The 15,395-nt window shown below is 38.7% G+C and overlaps 2 protein-coding genes and 1 long non-coding RNA gene across 8 annotated transcripts; 1 reads left to right on the top strand and 2 right to left on the bottom strand.

Annotated features, from left to right (window-relative positions):
* The first annotated feature begins 213 nt into the window (after positions 1 to 213).
* Positions 214 to 7,657, top strand: LOC131328854 (zinc finger CCCH domain-containing protein 6). Its single transcript, XM_058361814.1, has 4 exons — positions 214 to 588; positions 4,295 to 4,504; positions 6,047 to 6,171; positions 6,466 to 7,657. The coding sequence occupies exons 1-4, from the start codon at positions 529 to 531 to the stop codon at positions 7,412 to 7,414; spliced, it is 1,344 nt and encodes a 447-aa protein (XP_058217797.1). The 5' UTR covers positions 214 to 528; the 3' UTR covers positions 7,415 to 7,657.
* On the bottom strand, positions 228 to 3,321 carry LOC131328855 (uncharacterized). The gene is made up of 2 exons (XR_009200558.1): positions 3,199 to 3,321; positions 228 to 3,163 (listed from the first exon to the last, which is right to left on the bottom strand). It is a non-coding gene; the product is annotated as an uncharacterized LOC131328855 (long non-coding RNA).
* Positions 7,658 to 8,749: 1,092 nt separating the features above from the next.
* LOC131329552 (uncharacterized) lies at positions 8,750 to 14,156 on the bottom strand. Of its 6 annotated transcripts, none has more exons than XM_058362728.1 (8): positions 14,077 to 14,156; positions 13,875 to 14,040; positions 12,505 to 13,119; positions 11,400 to 11,584; positions 10,542 to 10,780; positions 10,202 to 10,401; positions 9,586 to 9,711; positions 8,750 to 9,493 (listed from the first exon to the last, which is right to left on the bottom strand). In XM_058362728.1, the coding sequence occupies exons 2-8, from the start codon at positions 14,025 to 14,027 to the stop codon at positions 9,395 to 9,397; spliced, it is 1,617 nt and encodes a 538-aa protein (XP_058218711.1). In that variant the 5' UTR covers positions 14,028 to 14,040; positions 14,077 to 14,156; the 3' UTR covers positions 8,750 to 9,394. The 6 variants fall into 6 exon arrangements, with proteins under 6 accessions (XP_058218711.1, XP_058218712.1, XP_058218717.1 ...); XM_058362729.1 differs by having other exon boundaries at positions 13,875 to 14,030; positions 14,064 to 14,138; XM_058362734.1 differs by lacking the exon at positions 14,077 to 14,156 and adding an exon at positions 13,271 to 13,378 and having other exon boundaries at positions 13,875 to 14,014.
* Positions 14,157 to 15,395: the final 1,239 nt, after the last annotated feature.

Genomic DNA, 15,395 nt, shown 5'->3' with positions numbered 1-15,395 from the left:
TTTTTCTTTCTATGCACGATTTTCAATAAACTTTTTCTCACATTTCTCGATCAATTTTTTTCCACTCATTCTCCAAAATCCAAATCCAAATTTAAAATCCCAACACGAAAGTGCGATATTAATAGATACTCCGTATTAGAGCATTACGTAAGTAACGGTGTCCAATGGCCACCCAATAATTTTCCGTAATTAAGCACGTCGTCATCTCGCAGCAAGTACTACCGTGTTTCGTAGGGTCTTAGCATTAGACAGATAATGAAAACAAAGGCGAAACAGAGGGAGAGAACCCTAGGGTTTCTTGACTAGGGTTTACTTTGATCCCCTCGTGTACATATATATATATATTTGTTTTCGTCATCGATTGATCTCCGTCATCGCGTTTTCCACCTGTTAGATCGTCTTAGAATGGAAAAATCTAGCGGTTAATTTCCTGCTTTGACTGATTGTTGCGGTTGCTTGCTTCATCGATAAGTATTAGATTTGAAAAATACATATATATTCACAACAATCAAATCTGTATTTGTAAATATGCGAGGACTGCAGAAACCAAAAAAGGTTTATTGGGCTTCAGATGTAAATCTTTGTCAGGTAAAATCTTAGCAAATCTCCAACCTTTGCACTCTATCTTCTGCTGTTTTCGCTTCGTTTATAGTGACCGGTGAATTTAATTTCTTAAATTGAATTAATACTCTCGTGGAAAAAGTTGTAGCCGCCACCAGTTTATTGGTTTTTTCCGCCTATTTCGTGTCATTGTTTGGTTGTGTTCAAGTTGTTGATTTGGGGTAATGTGACTAATTCGTTGGGGTTTCATCGAACGGTAATATGGAATATGAATGAGCTCATACGGTCAAGCGTAACCTTAAAAACAAGGCGAATCATTTACTTGCAAGCCAATTCATCACATTCAGGCATTCAGTTTATTGGGTTTTTCCTTCCTCCTATTTTGTGTCATGTTTTGGTTATGATCGAGTTGTTGATTTGGCGTAATGTAACTAATTCCTTGTGGTTTCATCAAACGGTAATAAGGATTTTAAATGAGCTCGTTTAGTGAAGTGTAGCGTGAAAACAAGGAAAATCACTTAATTGCAAGCCAATTCCTTGAGCTCAGGCATTTGATGGCCGCTGTGGTTTCTTGGTTCGACATGGAGTTTGATGGTAGTTGAGGCTCAAGATCTTAAGAACTCATGAAAATAATAGGTGGAACAGAGGATAAGTTGTTTTTACTTAAGGGGCTCTCTACCAGTGAATAAGTTTGTTAAATTGGACTAAAACACTCGAGAGAAAGTTGTTGCTGCCATCCAGTCTATTGGGGTTTTCCTTACACTTATTTTGTGTCAGTTTTCGGTTATGTTCAAGTTGTTGATTAGGGGTAATTTTGACTATTTCATATGGAGTTGCATTGAACTGTGATAAACTTTTTTTCCCAGGTTTTTCTTTGGCATTGTATTTCATTGCTTAAGGATGCATCAGATAGCTCATCACGTATTATCCAAGAAGAGAAGATAAAGGGAAGGGGAATAAATTTTTGAATATCTGAAGCAATTTTAGTAGTGGCAATGGAAGCAATTTATTCACTTTAAACTGCTTGGAGAAAACAGAATTGATACAACTTCTATGCTGGTTAAGGAAAAGGATTATTTATAAGGAACAAAAAAGAAATGAGAAATTGCATTATTAGGTTTGATGGTTAAATAATGTATAGCTCTGAAGGACTGAAACCAATATAAGTAGAACGGATTAAGCAAAATATAATTAATTTAATGGCAGTGCTAGCTTGCAACATTGCAACACAATGTGGCCGCTGTAACGAAATACTCAATAAGTTAATAGATGAACCGTTGGAATTGCTTGGTTTCTGAGGCGCACTGGAAATATTTAGAACCATGTCAACTGCTCCCTCACCACCATGCAAAAAGAAAATAAAAAGCTGTAGGAGTAGAATCTTTAAATGGAAATCTCACTCTTATTGATTAATTCATATTAAATCAAGAAAATGTGCTGGTTTCTATATTGGCAGAGTGTGACATATGTTTCTAAAAAACTTAATATTGCAATTACTGGATACTCCCTCGCAGAAAACTGACTACTTTATGACCTATTATACACTAGTGCTGTAACACTTTACCAAGGGATGTACTTCAAAATTGTGCCTTCTTGACGGTTCAAGGTGGCATTGAAAATATCCAAGGATAGCCATCAATTGTGGAAGTAAGAATCTTGGGATGAATAAGTAGCATTTCAGGGGAAGGCAGAGTTAAAGATGAAGTCATGTGGGAGTAGATATGAAGGGACAATAGTAGAATACTCAACAAGGAAGGGACAACATTGAAGATCACTGCCGGTGTTTTCTTGGTGGATGGAGAGGGTCGATTGGGTCGCTTCCACTTAAATGATGTATTCCTATTTGGGGTTAAGTTGCGACAGGGTATTGAGACAGATTTGGTTGCCATAAAAAAAGAAAGAAAGATTGAATGATGGTGAATCAATGTTGAAAGAACTTATTGGAGGAAGAATGGAAATTTAGTGGACTTGTGTTGATGTACATGGTTTAACACTGACATGAAAGGATATTTTCCAAACTGCATAGTTTGTACATCATTATTGATTTCGACATTTCTAATTTTGTAAGTGTTAGAACCGTAGGTCTGAGACATAGCTATCAAATGTGCTTCTACTTTGTCAAAATATCTTTTGGGGAAAGAAACATTATTGTTTGCTCTTTGCAACGCATGTATGTAGACACATATCTTCACACAACAGATATATAGTAACATGTACATTAACCAAAATATGAACCTCGTTATGCATTTATACATCCTCATATATGGAGTCCCGGCTGTGTCACTTTTTGTTTTGATTGTAAGGGTTTTCTATATTGCTTTGTCTTTCTATTTGCCTTTGTACAAGGGTGATGCCCCTTTGGAATTCCTTGTGAATGTTATCACCAAGTTGCTCATGTTATGGCTAATCTGCAATTTTTTCCTATCATCATTTTTTCGTGAACAAGAAAGGTTTAGGGAAGTTGAATGCAACCTTAGATCTTACTTCTTAGGCTGTGAATATTAGAGCCTTAGACATGACCAGCTTTTGAGAAGGTATGTACGCATTGGATGGTATAGCTCATTGGCCAACGTCTGACCAAGTGCACAGAGAATCGTAGCACCTATTCTATAATCGTAGCACAGAGAATCGTAGCACCTAAAGGTGCATCTCTAGTTGATTAGTTATTATTGCAACTTGCAAGATGAAAATTCTGTTCTCATCACCCCTCCTTCATTTCCAGCTTTCCTTAATCCCAGGTGGTGCAAGAATTCCACACAAAGTGATGTTCTAGCTTTCTTTTGGCTACTGGAACTTAACTTCTCTTTTCGTGAATAGTTAGCATTCACAAGTTTATTGCTTCTGGTTTAGTGAACATATAGGTGGTTTACTTTCAATTCTGTCATTTGCTCATATGTCAAGTAAGCTAGAGCTACTTAATTAACTCATTGTGGTTGTTGCCTGTTGGTCATATTGTCTTATTTTAAGTGTACACTTTCTTCTCAACCTTCCTTGAAACCTGATGAATGGCTCAATGCGTTTGCATTAAACTACATTATTAATTTATTACCTTTTCTTCAACTTTGAGGGAGTGGAGGCAACATGATGGGGTGCTCTGTGTTAAGTACTTGAATTTGTTCAGTGAGTCAAATTGTTAGGTGAAGTTTAAGAGATAGCAAATTTGTTCCGTTGATACCTCAGCCCCTCTTTGGTAGATGGATATACATGAGATAGTGGAAGTGTTTTCTTGAGTTTGCACTTCACTGAGTTAGTTGCTTTGTCTGTCTCAAGTGAACTTCATTAACAAAAACTGCCTGCGGTGACTTCTTAGTTGTTATTTTCGTCACAGTTGATCAACCTATCTTTTGTCATGGGGTAGACTAAATAGTAAGTAGTTCTTTATGAGATTTCAGAAGTTCGAGCTTATATCTTTCACTGTTTTTTTTCTTCCTTGTTATCAGTTTTTTGTTTGGTGAAAGATCTTTACTCGTCCTTCTTTCTCTGATGTGCTTCCACAATTCGTGTCTCACTTCTTAATTCTTAGAAAGCTCATTTGTAAACAGGTTAATTTGAAAGGGGTAGAGAAGGTTGGGTCCTAAGTGGCCCTGCCTTGAAGGGATTCCACAACATCAAGAACTAGTGGATTTTATCTGTTTGCTTAATGGGGATGGTGTAAAATAAATCTAAGATCAGGCATTGCGTTATGTTGCACGTTCAGATTGGTATGGTAGACTAAGAGGGTGTTCTTAAATAGGTGAGGTTATTTCTCTCAGACGAGTCTCCTTCCCAAATTGGGTTTGGTACTCAGGATCATCTCCAAGCAAAGGCATCATGGCTGCCATCACCAACAGCAATTGGAGCTGATGACAATTTACCACCTGGCTTTGAAGGAGCTCAGCCTGCCAATCTATGGAGGAACAAGTTATCCCAAATCCCTCTCGTGAAATGGAGATGTCCACTCAGAGTAAGTTACTGCTTTTGTTGAATGCTTTGTGTTAGTCTGTCCTGTTGCAAAAATGTACTCCAACGGAATGAAGTTGTGATTGAAATCGAGGCCAACTCTATGGTACACATCCCGTAAAAGGTGTGTACCATATGTTTATGGGATATGTAAAAAGTACTGTGCTTATGCTCTAGTTATGACGTAAAATTTTCTTGGTTACGGGAAAAAAGAAGAAGAAAGAGCTCTTAGTGAATGCAGTTGTCAAACGAAATAGGGAATCCTATAGTCAACTCAAAGTAGGTACCGCTTCATTACGAGGCTAGTTGGTGTTAGTTTTTCTGCAAAGTAGTGATTTTGTTATGACTCAATTGGACTTGGTTACGAGTCGGCTCATAATTGTCTTGTTTATGAACCAAAGTAGCTGGAAATTTGGGTGCAGACGTAAACACCCTTCTGTGGCTGCATACTGTAGTCTTTCCTAAAATAAAATGCTGAGATAAATGTTTGTATGGATAAGTTTGGAAAAATCATTTTTGCATTTCATGTCGGTTGAATTTTTAGAGAAATCAGCATGGAAACACAATGGAAGTTTGAAACGACATATGGGATAAAGTGAATAAGAGGCTAATTCTTTGATTTTTTGTTTGGATGCATTTGAAAACATGAGATATTTGTCAATTTAAGTTTTATCCCGTTCAGCTAATGGGAAAAAGGGATTTGTATATCAACCATCAGACCCTTATCAGATATGTTTAATCAGTGATAATATGTAAGGGTGAATTGTTTTTCACCCATGTAGTTCTGAAACTTTCACGAAAGATATGACTATTGCTTAGTGGTCAAAATTTTACTGTAGTAACCTCTAGATTGTGGATTTGATAATGAAGATGGACACTTTTGTGTGTTTAATACCAAAGGTTAGGTATGTATGAAATTCTACCGTCACAGTCACTCGTTAATAGGTACACCTAAATGGGCTTACTTTTATAATAAGATTAAGGAGGTTGTTTTTTCTTTCTTTCTGTGTGTGTGTGTGTGTGAGAGAGAGAGAGAGAGAGAGAGAGAGAGAGAGAGAGAGAGAGAGAGAGAGAGAGAGAGCTAGAAATCTAGGAGACATTGTATTAGACAGAATTCCCGTGTGGTTTAGAACTTTGGAGTTCATTTCAGTGCAAAATAGTTGGCTCGTCAATTCTTGGAGGTATGTAAAGCAACTTGTGGTGAAAAAAAGCTAGGGATGTTGCAATTCTGAACTATTTCCACCTAGCTTGCTACTTTTCCCTTTATATTTTTTGAACCGTTTCTCAGTATGATGGTGAAAACCTCCTGACATGCGTGAGAAGTGAGAACTCTGGTTCAAGCCTGACGCCAGCAAATTTTTACAATTTATATTTCGAAGGTTAGATTTTTAAGTGACTTCGGTTATAGTCTAAAATAGGACTTCGTACCATATAGTCCATTGAATATCTGATGCAGTAGATCATCATAAAAGTTTTGGCTCTGATCCATGGTGAAAGCTGAAGTATAGTTTAACTTATTATACTTGCTTTCCTCTGATGTTGACAGTTTGTGTTGGACTTCAAGTGGCAAGTGGTTGCTGGGGAAGAAAGCAAAGAAGTAGAAATACAGAACCAGCGAGAGATGAGAGTGCTTGAGGCGGTTTATCCTCGCCCATCTGCCATTCCTCCAAAGTATGATGCCTCTTTCTCAAGGAAAACTTATTTTCTATGAATCTTTCGGAGAACAGTCCATTTTTGAGTAATCACCTTAAAGATGTTTTCAAATTCTCAAAAACTGTTTGTGGAAACAGATGTGATATGAGAATGTAGTGACTTTCTAATCAAGGTTTCTTTTTCAAGAACTTCCAAAAAAGACAAGTTAAAAGAACTTTCAAGCAAATAAGTTTCTGAAAAATTGAGTTTTAAAACTGTAACAGAACTGGTTCAAAGAAGTGCTGCCAAACATTTCTTCTTATCTTGATGCAGCCCTTCTGTGTTAACGGGCATTGAAGACTCTCGTGACAACGATCTTTCCACTCCTCTGATCCCCATCACTCCAGTTGAAGATGAAGATACAGTAGCGGACACGGCAGTTGATCCCCCAGAGGAAAGTACCATTCCCATGAACTCACTGTCCTCTGCTATTCCTCCTGCATTGCAGAGTGGTGCTCCTAATCATCCAAACTCTTCAGCCAATGGAAATGCCGCTACGGGAATCTTCCCCGGGGTGGAAGCAGACGTGGCAGCGGCTGCATATGCTGCCTTAACTGCAATTATGGCAAGCAATGACCAAGGAAGCCTGATCGACCAGGACTTGCTCATAAAAATCCTCAGCGACCGGGACTCGATTGAAAAATTAATTGCAAATCACAAAGCCGTGACTAACCCTCAGGCCATGCCCATGTCAAGGCCGCTGCCAGGGGTAATGTTATCGGACCCACCTCCAGTTCAGACCACTTGGGTAGAAGGTCTTGCACCACCACCGCCCCCACCCCCCTCATTGGTTGCTCCTCCAAATGGACCGTTTTATTCTCCACCACACAGGGTGGGATTGGTTCCCAATCCACGACCTCCTCCTCCTCCTCCTATGCCGGAGGCTATTTCGGTTCCCTCTCTTACTGCCGGAGCTCCGGTGGCCACGAAGGACATTAACTACTATAAGAGCTTGATCCAGCAACACGGGGGAGAAAGACAAGACAACCCTTCACAGTTTGGTAGAGCAAACTTACAGGATTCTATATATAGCCCTACACCAAGGGAGTTGAAACCCAAGATAATGAAACCCTGCATCTATTTTAACAGTTCTAGGGGGTGTCGACACGGAGCCAACTGTTCGTATCAGCACGACGTGTTGGCCCAGCAGCGGGCCAGTAGCATGCCGGAGGCCCAAAGTGCGAAGAGGATGAAGTTGGATAGGGAGATTACGGGTGCATAATGTTATGCAGCTTACCATCACTCTCTGTATATGTATATTTCTTTTTTTTCCAAGAGGAATTTGCGTAATTTCTGCCCCCGGCCTTTTTGTTTGCTCTCCTCTTTATTGGTTTTTCCAGGAAGAAGAACCAATTCAATTTATTTAATTTTTCATGTATGGAATGTTGCCTTGCTACTCATAAGTTGTGGGCGAGAGAGCCTTGATATCTATGTCATTCGTCGCACTAAAACGAAATTGCTCCAATTTTTCCTGTCAAGAAGTTTGATTTATCTGTTCAATTTGATGTCTGATCACGCTGGTATTTTTTGAGGTAAATAAAGTTGGTAGTATTTCTTAAGAGTGAAGTGGAAAAGAAACTGAATATCCAAAAATTGGCATTTGCTTAAATTCTGAAAGAGTTTGTTCTACAGTGTATTGTTTATCCAGATTGCTCTGTCAAATTTCTAAAAGGCAAAGCATATATTACCTCCATATGATTTAAGCGTTTGGCACACCACCTCCCTAACATTTACAAATGACCAATTCACCTCTTTGTGGTTTCGAACTAAAGTGTCATCCTAATTCCTAACATCGTTAAACGGAAGATGTCATCCTATGTGTACTATACATGTTTTTTCTTTTCTTTTTTATACTCTAACCAACACCCTTAAACTGCCTTTTAAACAATGTCAAATGTACCCCATTGTTCCTCTCTACCTAACAACTCTCTAACACACAATTTTTGAACTCTACTTTTACCACTTTTTGTCATATAACACGCAAAATCTTCAAGAGTCAAATGTGAATGCTCTTAGGATTTTTGGATAACGAGCTACTGTACTAATTGCACTCCTAAAAAAACCAACCATCAAAAAGTGAATCTCTCCATAAAAATTGGAACCCACACTTTTGCTGTTCAATTACAGAATCTTTGGACCAGGCTAATTAGCCCAATTAATTCAAGGCTAGTGATTTGTGAAAATATTTCCTTTTTTATTCACGTGAAAAAATACAAATAAATAAAGCAACATTCCTTGTAAATTAATTGGGCTATCAAAATCAGCAAGTGCTTTCATTATGTGAAGATCAAAGCATACAAGGACTCAAGGAGCAATTAGGCTCCCTGTGATTTGCTGGTGGAATTGAACCCTAGGATTAATTGAGATGTGCGTAAGCTGATTCAGATACCCGAGTTATAAAAAAAAAAGTATACGAGGAGCACATTGTGCAAAGGGAGATTTACGGGCTGGTCCAATTAATTGGCCCATATACTTCTTATTTTCCCAGAGCAATAACAAAAAATGCTACGTTGAATCAGGGAGAAGGTTTTGACATGAGGACAAGTGATGATTTTAGAAAACAAAAGACGATCAAACAAAACAAAATAAATGGTTCGCAAAACAATAATTTTAGTGTTACAGTGATGTTTATTTCAGAATAAAATTCTGATCTCTCATGTTGTGCATAGCATGGGTTTCTACTAGTAATTGATTATAAAAATTATAAAATACAAAATGAAAAAAAAGAAGGAAAAAACCCCTAATAACCTCGTCATTAAACCATATTACTACTGCCATAATCTACCCCTCTGAGAAGTCGATCACACTATCCAGGCAACCTCTATGACAAGCGAAATCGGCACACCAAATTTATCCGCGGAGGAGAGCCCTTAGTCCGGTGGTAAACAGCCCTTGGCATCCATATAAGAAAGCATGATCCGCGAAGCAAACAAACCGAGTGTGCTCTATAAGAAGCTTTCACTATCCTTTATCTTCACAAATCAGCTTGGTTGAGGAGAATTCGGGTCTGACAAAGGGGGAAAGCAAAGCGGGAGCCGAAGATACTAAACATGAAACTGGAAATTCAAACGTTTAAAACTCCACTTTCGTATTCCCCACTAGGGAAAAACATTAAGCCATAACTCGTGCACAATCCGCTGCTATGAACAATGGCATTCTATACTCACATCTGAAAATAGAATCCAGTGGTTCAGCTACTCCATTATCGATCTTCTCGCTGAACTCTATGGGGATCAGAGACCATGTCCATCATCATCTTTTCAGGCGCATCCTCCCAATTGCCAAATGTCTTCAAGTCGACCTGGATATGAGTAAGAAAATTATCAAAATGTTACCATGTTAGTCAGGAACGCAAATTAGATATCGTAGGTGATATGCTATTGTGTTGGATACCTTTCGTCTCTGTTCAGTGAAGAGTTGTTCTCTCTTCTTATAAGAAGTTTGCACATCTTTCGCAGTTTTACCCGCTAGTCCCCAAACTTCCACGTCCAAAATTAAAGCTTCAACAGGTAAGAACCCCTGCACCATACTCTCACTCAGATGTCATATTCTGAACTGCAATTTTGAATAATATATTGCAATATTTTCCCTGTGCTATGGATTTCTACCTGTTTTAGTATCTAAGAAAGAAACAGGGAAATCCACATAGAGAATTCGGTAAAAAACGTAGTCTCAGTTAAAGGTGATAGAAAAGGGACGTATAAAATCTACCCACTAGAGTCTCGCGTGGAGGAGAAGTGAGGGGCCAAAACAAATAGCCAGGGATCGAACCAAAACTTGGTCTCAAAAGGGGCCAAATTAGGAGAATTTTTTTCAAAAGATAATTTTCGGGAATATATTCTAGTTCTTGATATTCTGTATGATAATTTTGAGAAAAATTATGATTCTACTACAATTATGATACCACCATTCAAAAATCTTCTGTACTAGGCAATAAGTGGCGATGCAAATCCAGTAGCTTCTGTTAATAAAATAAACCTACAACCACTAGAGTGGCTTAAAATTTTACCTGATTTGGGAAAAGTGAACCAGGTTGGTATGTTTTATCAGCTGCATGATGACGAACAGTAACTTTGGCAAAATCTTCATCAATAAATATTCTCTCGTTCCCGACAGAACCTCCAAATGCAACACCCACAGGCTTTGGGTGCGGATCATACACTCTACCCTTGGGATGCAAGTGGCTGTACACAAAGTTCTTCTCCTTCCCTGCAGTGAATTACATATTAAATCAGTTTCACAGGGTCAGAATCAATATAGATGTTTGTTTAGTCAATGGTAGACAATTTCCAAACACAAAATGACAAGAACATAGTAAAGAATGGACCTAAAGTGTTCAATTTACATACCAGAAGATGGAAAGGCATTAAAGACTGGACTTAAAGCATAAAGACTGCCGGAGCTTCCATAGAACGTATCCCTGTTTTCGAAAGCTTGATGAGTAAGTATGCCAAGGATCCATCTCCTAACATTCCCATTATCATCAAGAACATCTCCCAAACTAGCAGCAACCAGAATCAGCATCGGACCATTATAACCTTCAACATTTGACCAAAATCGGTTCAAACCTTTTCCATGAAGAGATGACCTGAAAAGAAGTACAAATATATACTAAATTAGAATTTAATCTAAAATATCAAAAATGTCAAAGGAGAAATGAATGTAATGGAATAATGCTACGAAAAACTGGACTGAATCTGCAAAGACATCAAAAGATGCAGTTCAATGCTGAATGATAAGAGTCATAGACACATAAACCACAAAATACAACGTTTAACAGGTTTGGCAGCCAACATGCATCTTAACCCGGAAAACTTGTTATTAGCCCTTTCTTAATTGTTTCATTAGGACCTTTATGCCTAGCCCATCATTAGTGTACGTTAACTCGCATTCCCATCATGCTCCTGTAATATTAAGTCAGGGTGGGGGGGGTGCGCGCTTCCATGTTTACATCAAATGTTCAGTTGTATGAATCAAACAGCTAATATTCCAGACAATTAAGATTTGAGACATCGGTAATGTTCTTATCAAGCCAAACTAGTGATTGAAAAGGCAAGATATCGATAAGCAAAAAGCTAACACGCAACTCCACATGAAATCAGTTTTGTTTGTAGAAATTTTGCAATCAAATTCCTAAAGTAACTGTAGCAGCATGGCCACAGGAAAATGGATACACAAGAATAGATCAACAAGACAAGGAAGCAAACCGGTAAACTAGGCTTTCATTTGTTCCACCACCGTAGCTGGGGAAGCATGCTTTTATCATCTCTCCATGTAAAGTGCTTCTAAGAGTAAGGGAAATGGCCCAGGCCCTTCCTTGATTAAGAAGATTATTGTGGCACTCCACCCCAGGTGAACGATCAGGGACTGCTGAGCATGATGGCTGCATTTTCTGCTGATGATCAGATCAACAATTACCATCTTTGGTTTGAAAAGTACTCATGCTTAACATATCCAAAGTGTACAAAAGCAACAAAATCCCACTTCATGAATGTAAGCGTCAAGTTGAAAGGTACACTCCTAAGAAACAATCAGCACCAACAGTTTACCCAAGAAATTGTCAACCCAAACAACATTTATTTGAGAAATGAGGGCTCTAAGGCCTTGAACTAAAACAGGACCATCACTAGCGCAGGACAACAGACAATACCAATGTCTACTAAACAGAACAGGTTGAGAAGATTGGCATTTTAACCTATCTAGCTGATGAGTCATTTTAGCTAGAAGGTCTTTACATTCAAAAACAAAAAGTTAAATTGTGCTGTGCACTAAACCAAACCAAACCGAGCCTTATGTCCCAACCACTTGGAGTTGGCTACATTAATCATTTTCCTCCATTGAGCTCTGTTAAGGGCCACTTGTTCACACAAACCTACTATACTCATATCGTTGCGCACTACAGCATCTAATGTCAATTTAGGTCTACCCCTCCCCACAGCATTGCTACCCAAAGCTATCCTATCCGCTCTCTTAACTACTGCATCTCCTGGTCTATGGTAGACATGCCCAAACCACCTTAGCCTATTTTCCCTAAACTTCTCTTCTATGGGTGCTACACCTACCATCTCATGAACCGTTTCATTTCTAATCCTGCTCACTAGGTTTCTGAAAAATAAAGGAAGCACCCCCAAAGCTAATATACATTTATAAATTATGCAATAGCGAGGATGACCGTGATGTTCGGTGACCAAGCCACACTTCACAAAGTTTACAAAATTACAACGAATGTATGTAAATCAGTGACAGAATTTGGACAACATGGAAATAATATATTCACGCACAGTTCGGTAAAAAAATAAACAAAATCACTACCTCTGATCTAAAGGATTTCTCAATACTCCCATGAACGTATTGCATAAAGCAATCAGGAAGGCTGGGCACTGTTTTCAAGGCCCACATAAGAATCTTTGCTGCAGGTAGTTGCACATTGGTGCCCAAGATATCAAAATCCCATGGGTTGAAGTCACTGCCAACTTCACCGCTCCATGAAACAGCTGATAGCACCAAATGTCTCAAATCCGGAAGACCATGATGGTCTCCTTTCCCTCCAAAAGACTCCAAATCCTTAGAATTCCATGCCATGATATAACACAGCCAGAGAAGCATGAGTGCGTCAGCGGGCACTAAGAACCCACTCATCTTACAATCAGCATCATCGGAGTCAAACTGAAGTTTCTCAGGAAGGCCTGCCTTTACAACTGCCATTGCAAATACCCTGAATAATGCATTAAATGATGCCGAAGCTGACATCCTACCACAGCACTTCACATAACCTCTCAAGAACTCAATCCAACTGACTCCTCCTTTCTCAGCCAAGAAAAATACGCCAACCATAGAAGAACCAACATTACTCAAACATCCCTCAAAATTTGGTGGCATCGCAGTTGCTTCACTTGTTGGGTTCTCAAAAGTTAAGCTAAAGCATTGCTGAAACAAATGTAATGGTGTGTGAGACGCAAGAAAAGAAAGTAGAATTACCGCATAAATGTTGCGGATTCAACCCAACACACACAATTCTACGAAGAATAAATCAAGTATATACAGAAAGGAACGACACAGAGACTTTTACGATGTTTACCAATTGTGTGATTAGATACGTACATGGCTAACACCTGTTTTCACAGTCTATCGAACGAAGAAAGTGTGCGGATTACACTGGCTGCTGCGTACATGACGAATTTATACCCTAGGGTTCACATCACGAATTACTGTAATAGTCAGCGAACTGGATAACCAAAGCCGTATCAGGCTTCACAAACCCAATAAACTGGAAAAATAGACAGACAAACAAACAAGCAACAACTCACTCAAAGACTTCTATTTGCATCTTCAACAAACACCTTATTAATTAAAACCCCGAAATCAAGTTTTGAAATTGATAACGAATTTCACAAGTTGATGGCAAAATAAATTCAACCAAGTTTTGATTAAAGTGGAATCCCAATCTCCACAAGTTAGCCGTTTATAAACTACGATACAAAACAATAAAAAAGAAACTGTTTTTTCTTTAAATTAAACATGCTCAAATTGTGAGGTATTCGATTACCACAAAAACAACACAACAGGAAAAATACAGAATTTCGGTCATAACTCCAGGTTCTAATGAAACTTGAAACCCCAAGGTTTAAATTGGGATTTTTATTCCAATTCTATGGGCAATACAGAATTGGGGTTTCAGTTACCTGTAGAGAGTGGAGGGGAATGGTATTTGTTTGGGGATCGGCGAGTGAAGCGAAAGCCTTCTGGAGCATAGAAAGAGCTCCAGTCGACGCTGCCAAACTTTCCGCCTCCCTCTGCTCCACTGAAACTTGCTCGGTCGAAGACGACGCCCCCATCTCTCTCTCTCTCTCTCTCTCTCTCTCTCTCTCTCTCTCTCTCTCTCTCGTCCGTTTCTTCTCTTTTCCCTCCTTTCCTTTCGTTTCTTGTCTGTTTTTTTTTCCCGGAAAATTTTTGATTGTGCACCGAATAAAGCCGAATCAGCCGATCCTGAAATTTCAATCGGATTGATTCTAGAAAAATGCTAAGTGCAAATAAAATGGACAAAGAAAAGATCTCATTCCTCTTGATTTTACTCCAACAATTAGGAACTCATACTAAAGCCACTAACGGCACGCGGGATGCATTCGCACGAATAATTTGAGCCATTTAAAAAAAGAGAGATGCTATAACTACTAGGGGTGTTATTCGGTTGGTTCGGGGTGGTTTTGCTGAAAATCGATCGGGTTCGGGGTATGTACTCCCGGAACCGATCCCGACCGATATTAATTTCGGTTCGGTTCGGTCCGAGGTGGGTTCGGTCCGGTCGGGGAATTCGGTCTGACAGAATTGGGCCTAATTGGGCCAAAAGATAAAAAATTAAAAATGGGCCAATTTAAAAAATTTTGATAGTGGACCAAAAATAAGCTCATTCCACCTTCTTCTTCTTTTTATAAAAGTGTCTCTTTGATAGTGGGTCAATTTCACTTGTTTTATTTATAACAAAAGAAGTTTTTTGGCCCATATGGCCCAATCTCTTGTGCAGTCATCCACTGGTCCAAAAATACCAAAAATCCTTCATTTCATAGGCCTATTGGCCAATCTATCTTTGTTCAGTCACAAACCGCACATCTATGAGAAATTAATAACATTGAGTAATACTGTAGTAGCATACAAGCATTAAAAAAAAATACACCCATCATAATCCAGTAGCACCCAGAATTCACTTACACCCAGAATCCAGGGTGTTCCACTTACACCCTGAATCCATAGCAATAGCATACAAGCATAAAAAATACAAGATTACGCTTTCCCTTCGAGTTAAAGTCTCCAACATAAAACACAAAATACCAACAATATTTCAAGTTAAAGCCTCCATAAAAAAACACCACCACCATACTTCAAGTTAAAGTCTACCAAGTTCAAAACACTAATGCCAACAGAAAATGAAAGACTCTTAATTAAACCACCATGTTGTTCAATTCCCACCAAGCTCCACAGCCAAAGAAAACAACAGGCCCAAGTTACACCTTCTACTCTCATGTTCTTTTTGTAGCAAAACTGCAAAAGAATGACAATGATACAATTAAAAAATGAGAGGAACTTTAGTTTTAACTTGTAAGAAGAAGGGAAATTACTTAGCATAAAAAAGGAGGCAAAGATAAACCAAATTAGAGGATAATCTCAATACCAAATCAGTAGCATGAAATTCCAAAGATACAAGTCAG

The sequence above is a fragment of the Rhododendron vialii genome, chromosome 6a (genome assembly GCF_030253575.1).
Source record: "Rhododendron vialii isolate Sample 1 chromosome 6a, ASM3025357v1".
In the NCBI taxonomy this organism is placed as follows: domain Eukaryota; kingdom Viridiplantae; phylum Streptophyta; class Magnoliopsida; order Ericales; family Ericaceae; genus Rhododendron; species Rhododendron vialii.
The sequence above is the reverse complement of the archived record's forward strand: the minus strand, read 5'-3'. Positions and strand labels throughout refer to the sequence as shown.

Bases quoted from the DNA above. Each gene is read 5' to 3' on its own strand.
- LOC131328854 (XM_058361814.1), top strand. From the start codon at position 529: ATGCGAGGACTGCAGAAACCAAAAAAGGTTTATTGGGCTTCAGATGTA. The intron at 589-4,294 runs GTAAAATCTTAG...GTTCTTAAATAG, and splicing joins CAGATGTAAATCTTTGTCAG to GTGAGGTTATTTCTCTCAGA. The intron at 4,505-6,046 runs GTAAGTTACTGC...TGATGTTGACAG, and splicing joins AATGGAGATGTCCACTCAGA to TTTGTGTTGGACTTCAAGTG.
- LOC131329552 (XM_058362728.1), bottom strand. From the start codon at position 14,027: ATGGGGGCGTCGTCTTCGACCGAGCAAGTTTCAGTGGAGCAGAGGGAG. The intron at 13,120-13,874 runs GTAACTGAAACC...CATTTGTTTCAG, and splicing joins TTCCCCTCCACTCTCTACAG to CAATGCTTTAGCTTAACTTT. The intron at 9,712-10,201 runs GTAAAATTTTAA...AGTATGGTGCAG, and splicing joins GTTCACTTTTCCCAAATCAG to GGGTTCTTACCTGTTGAAGC.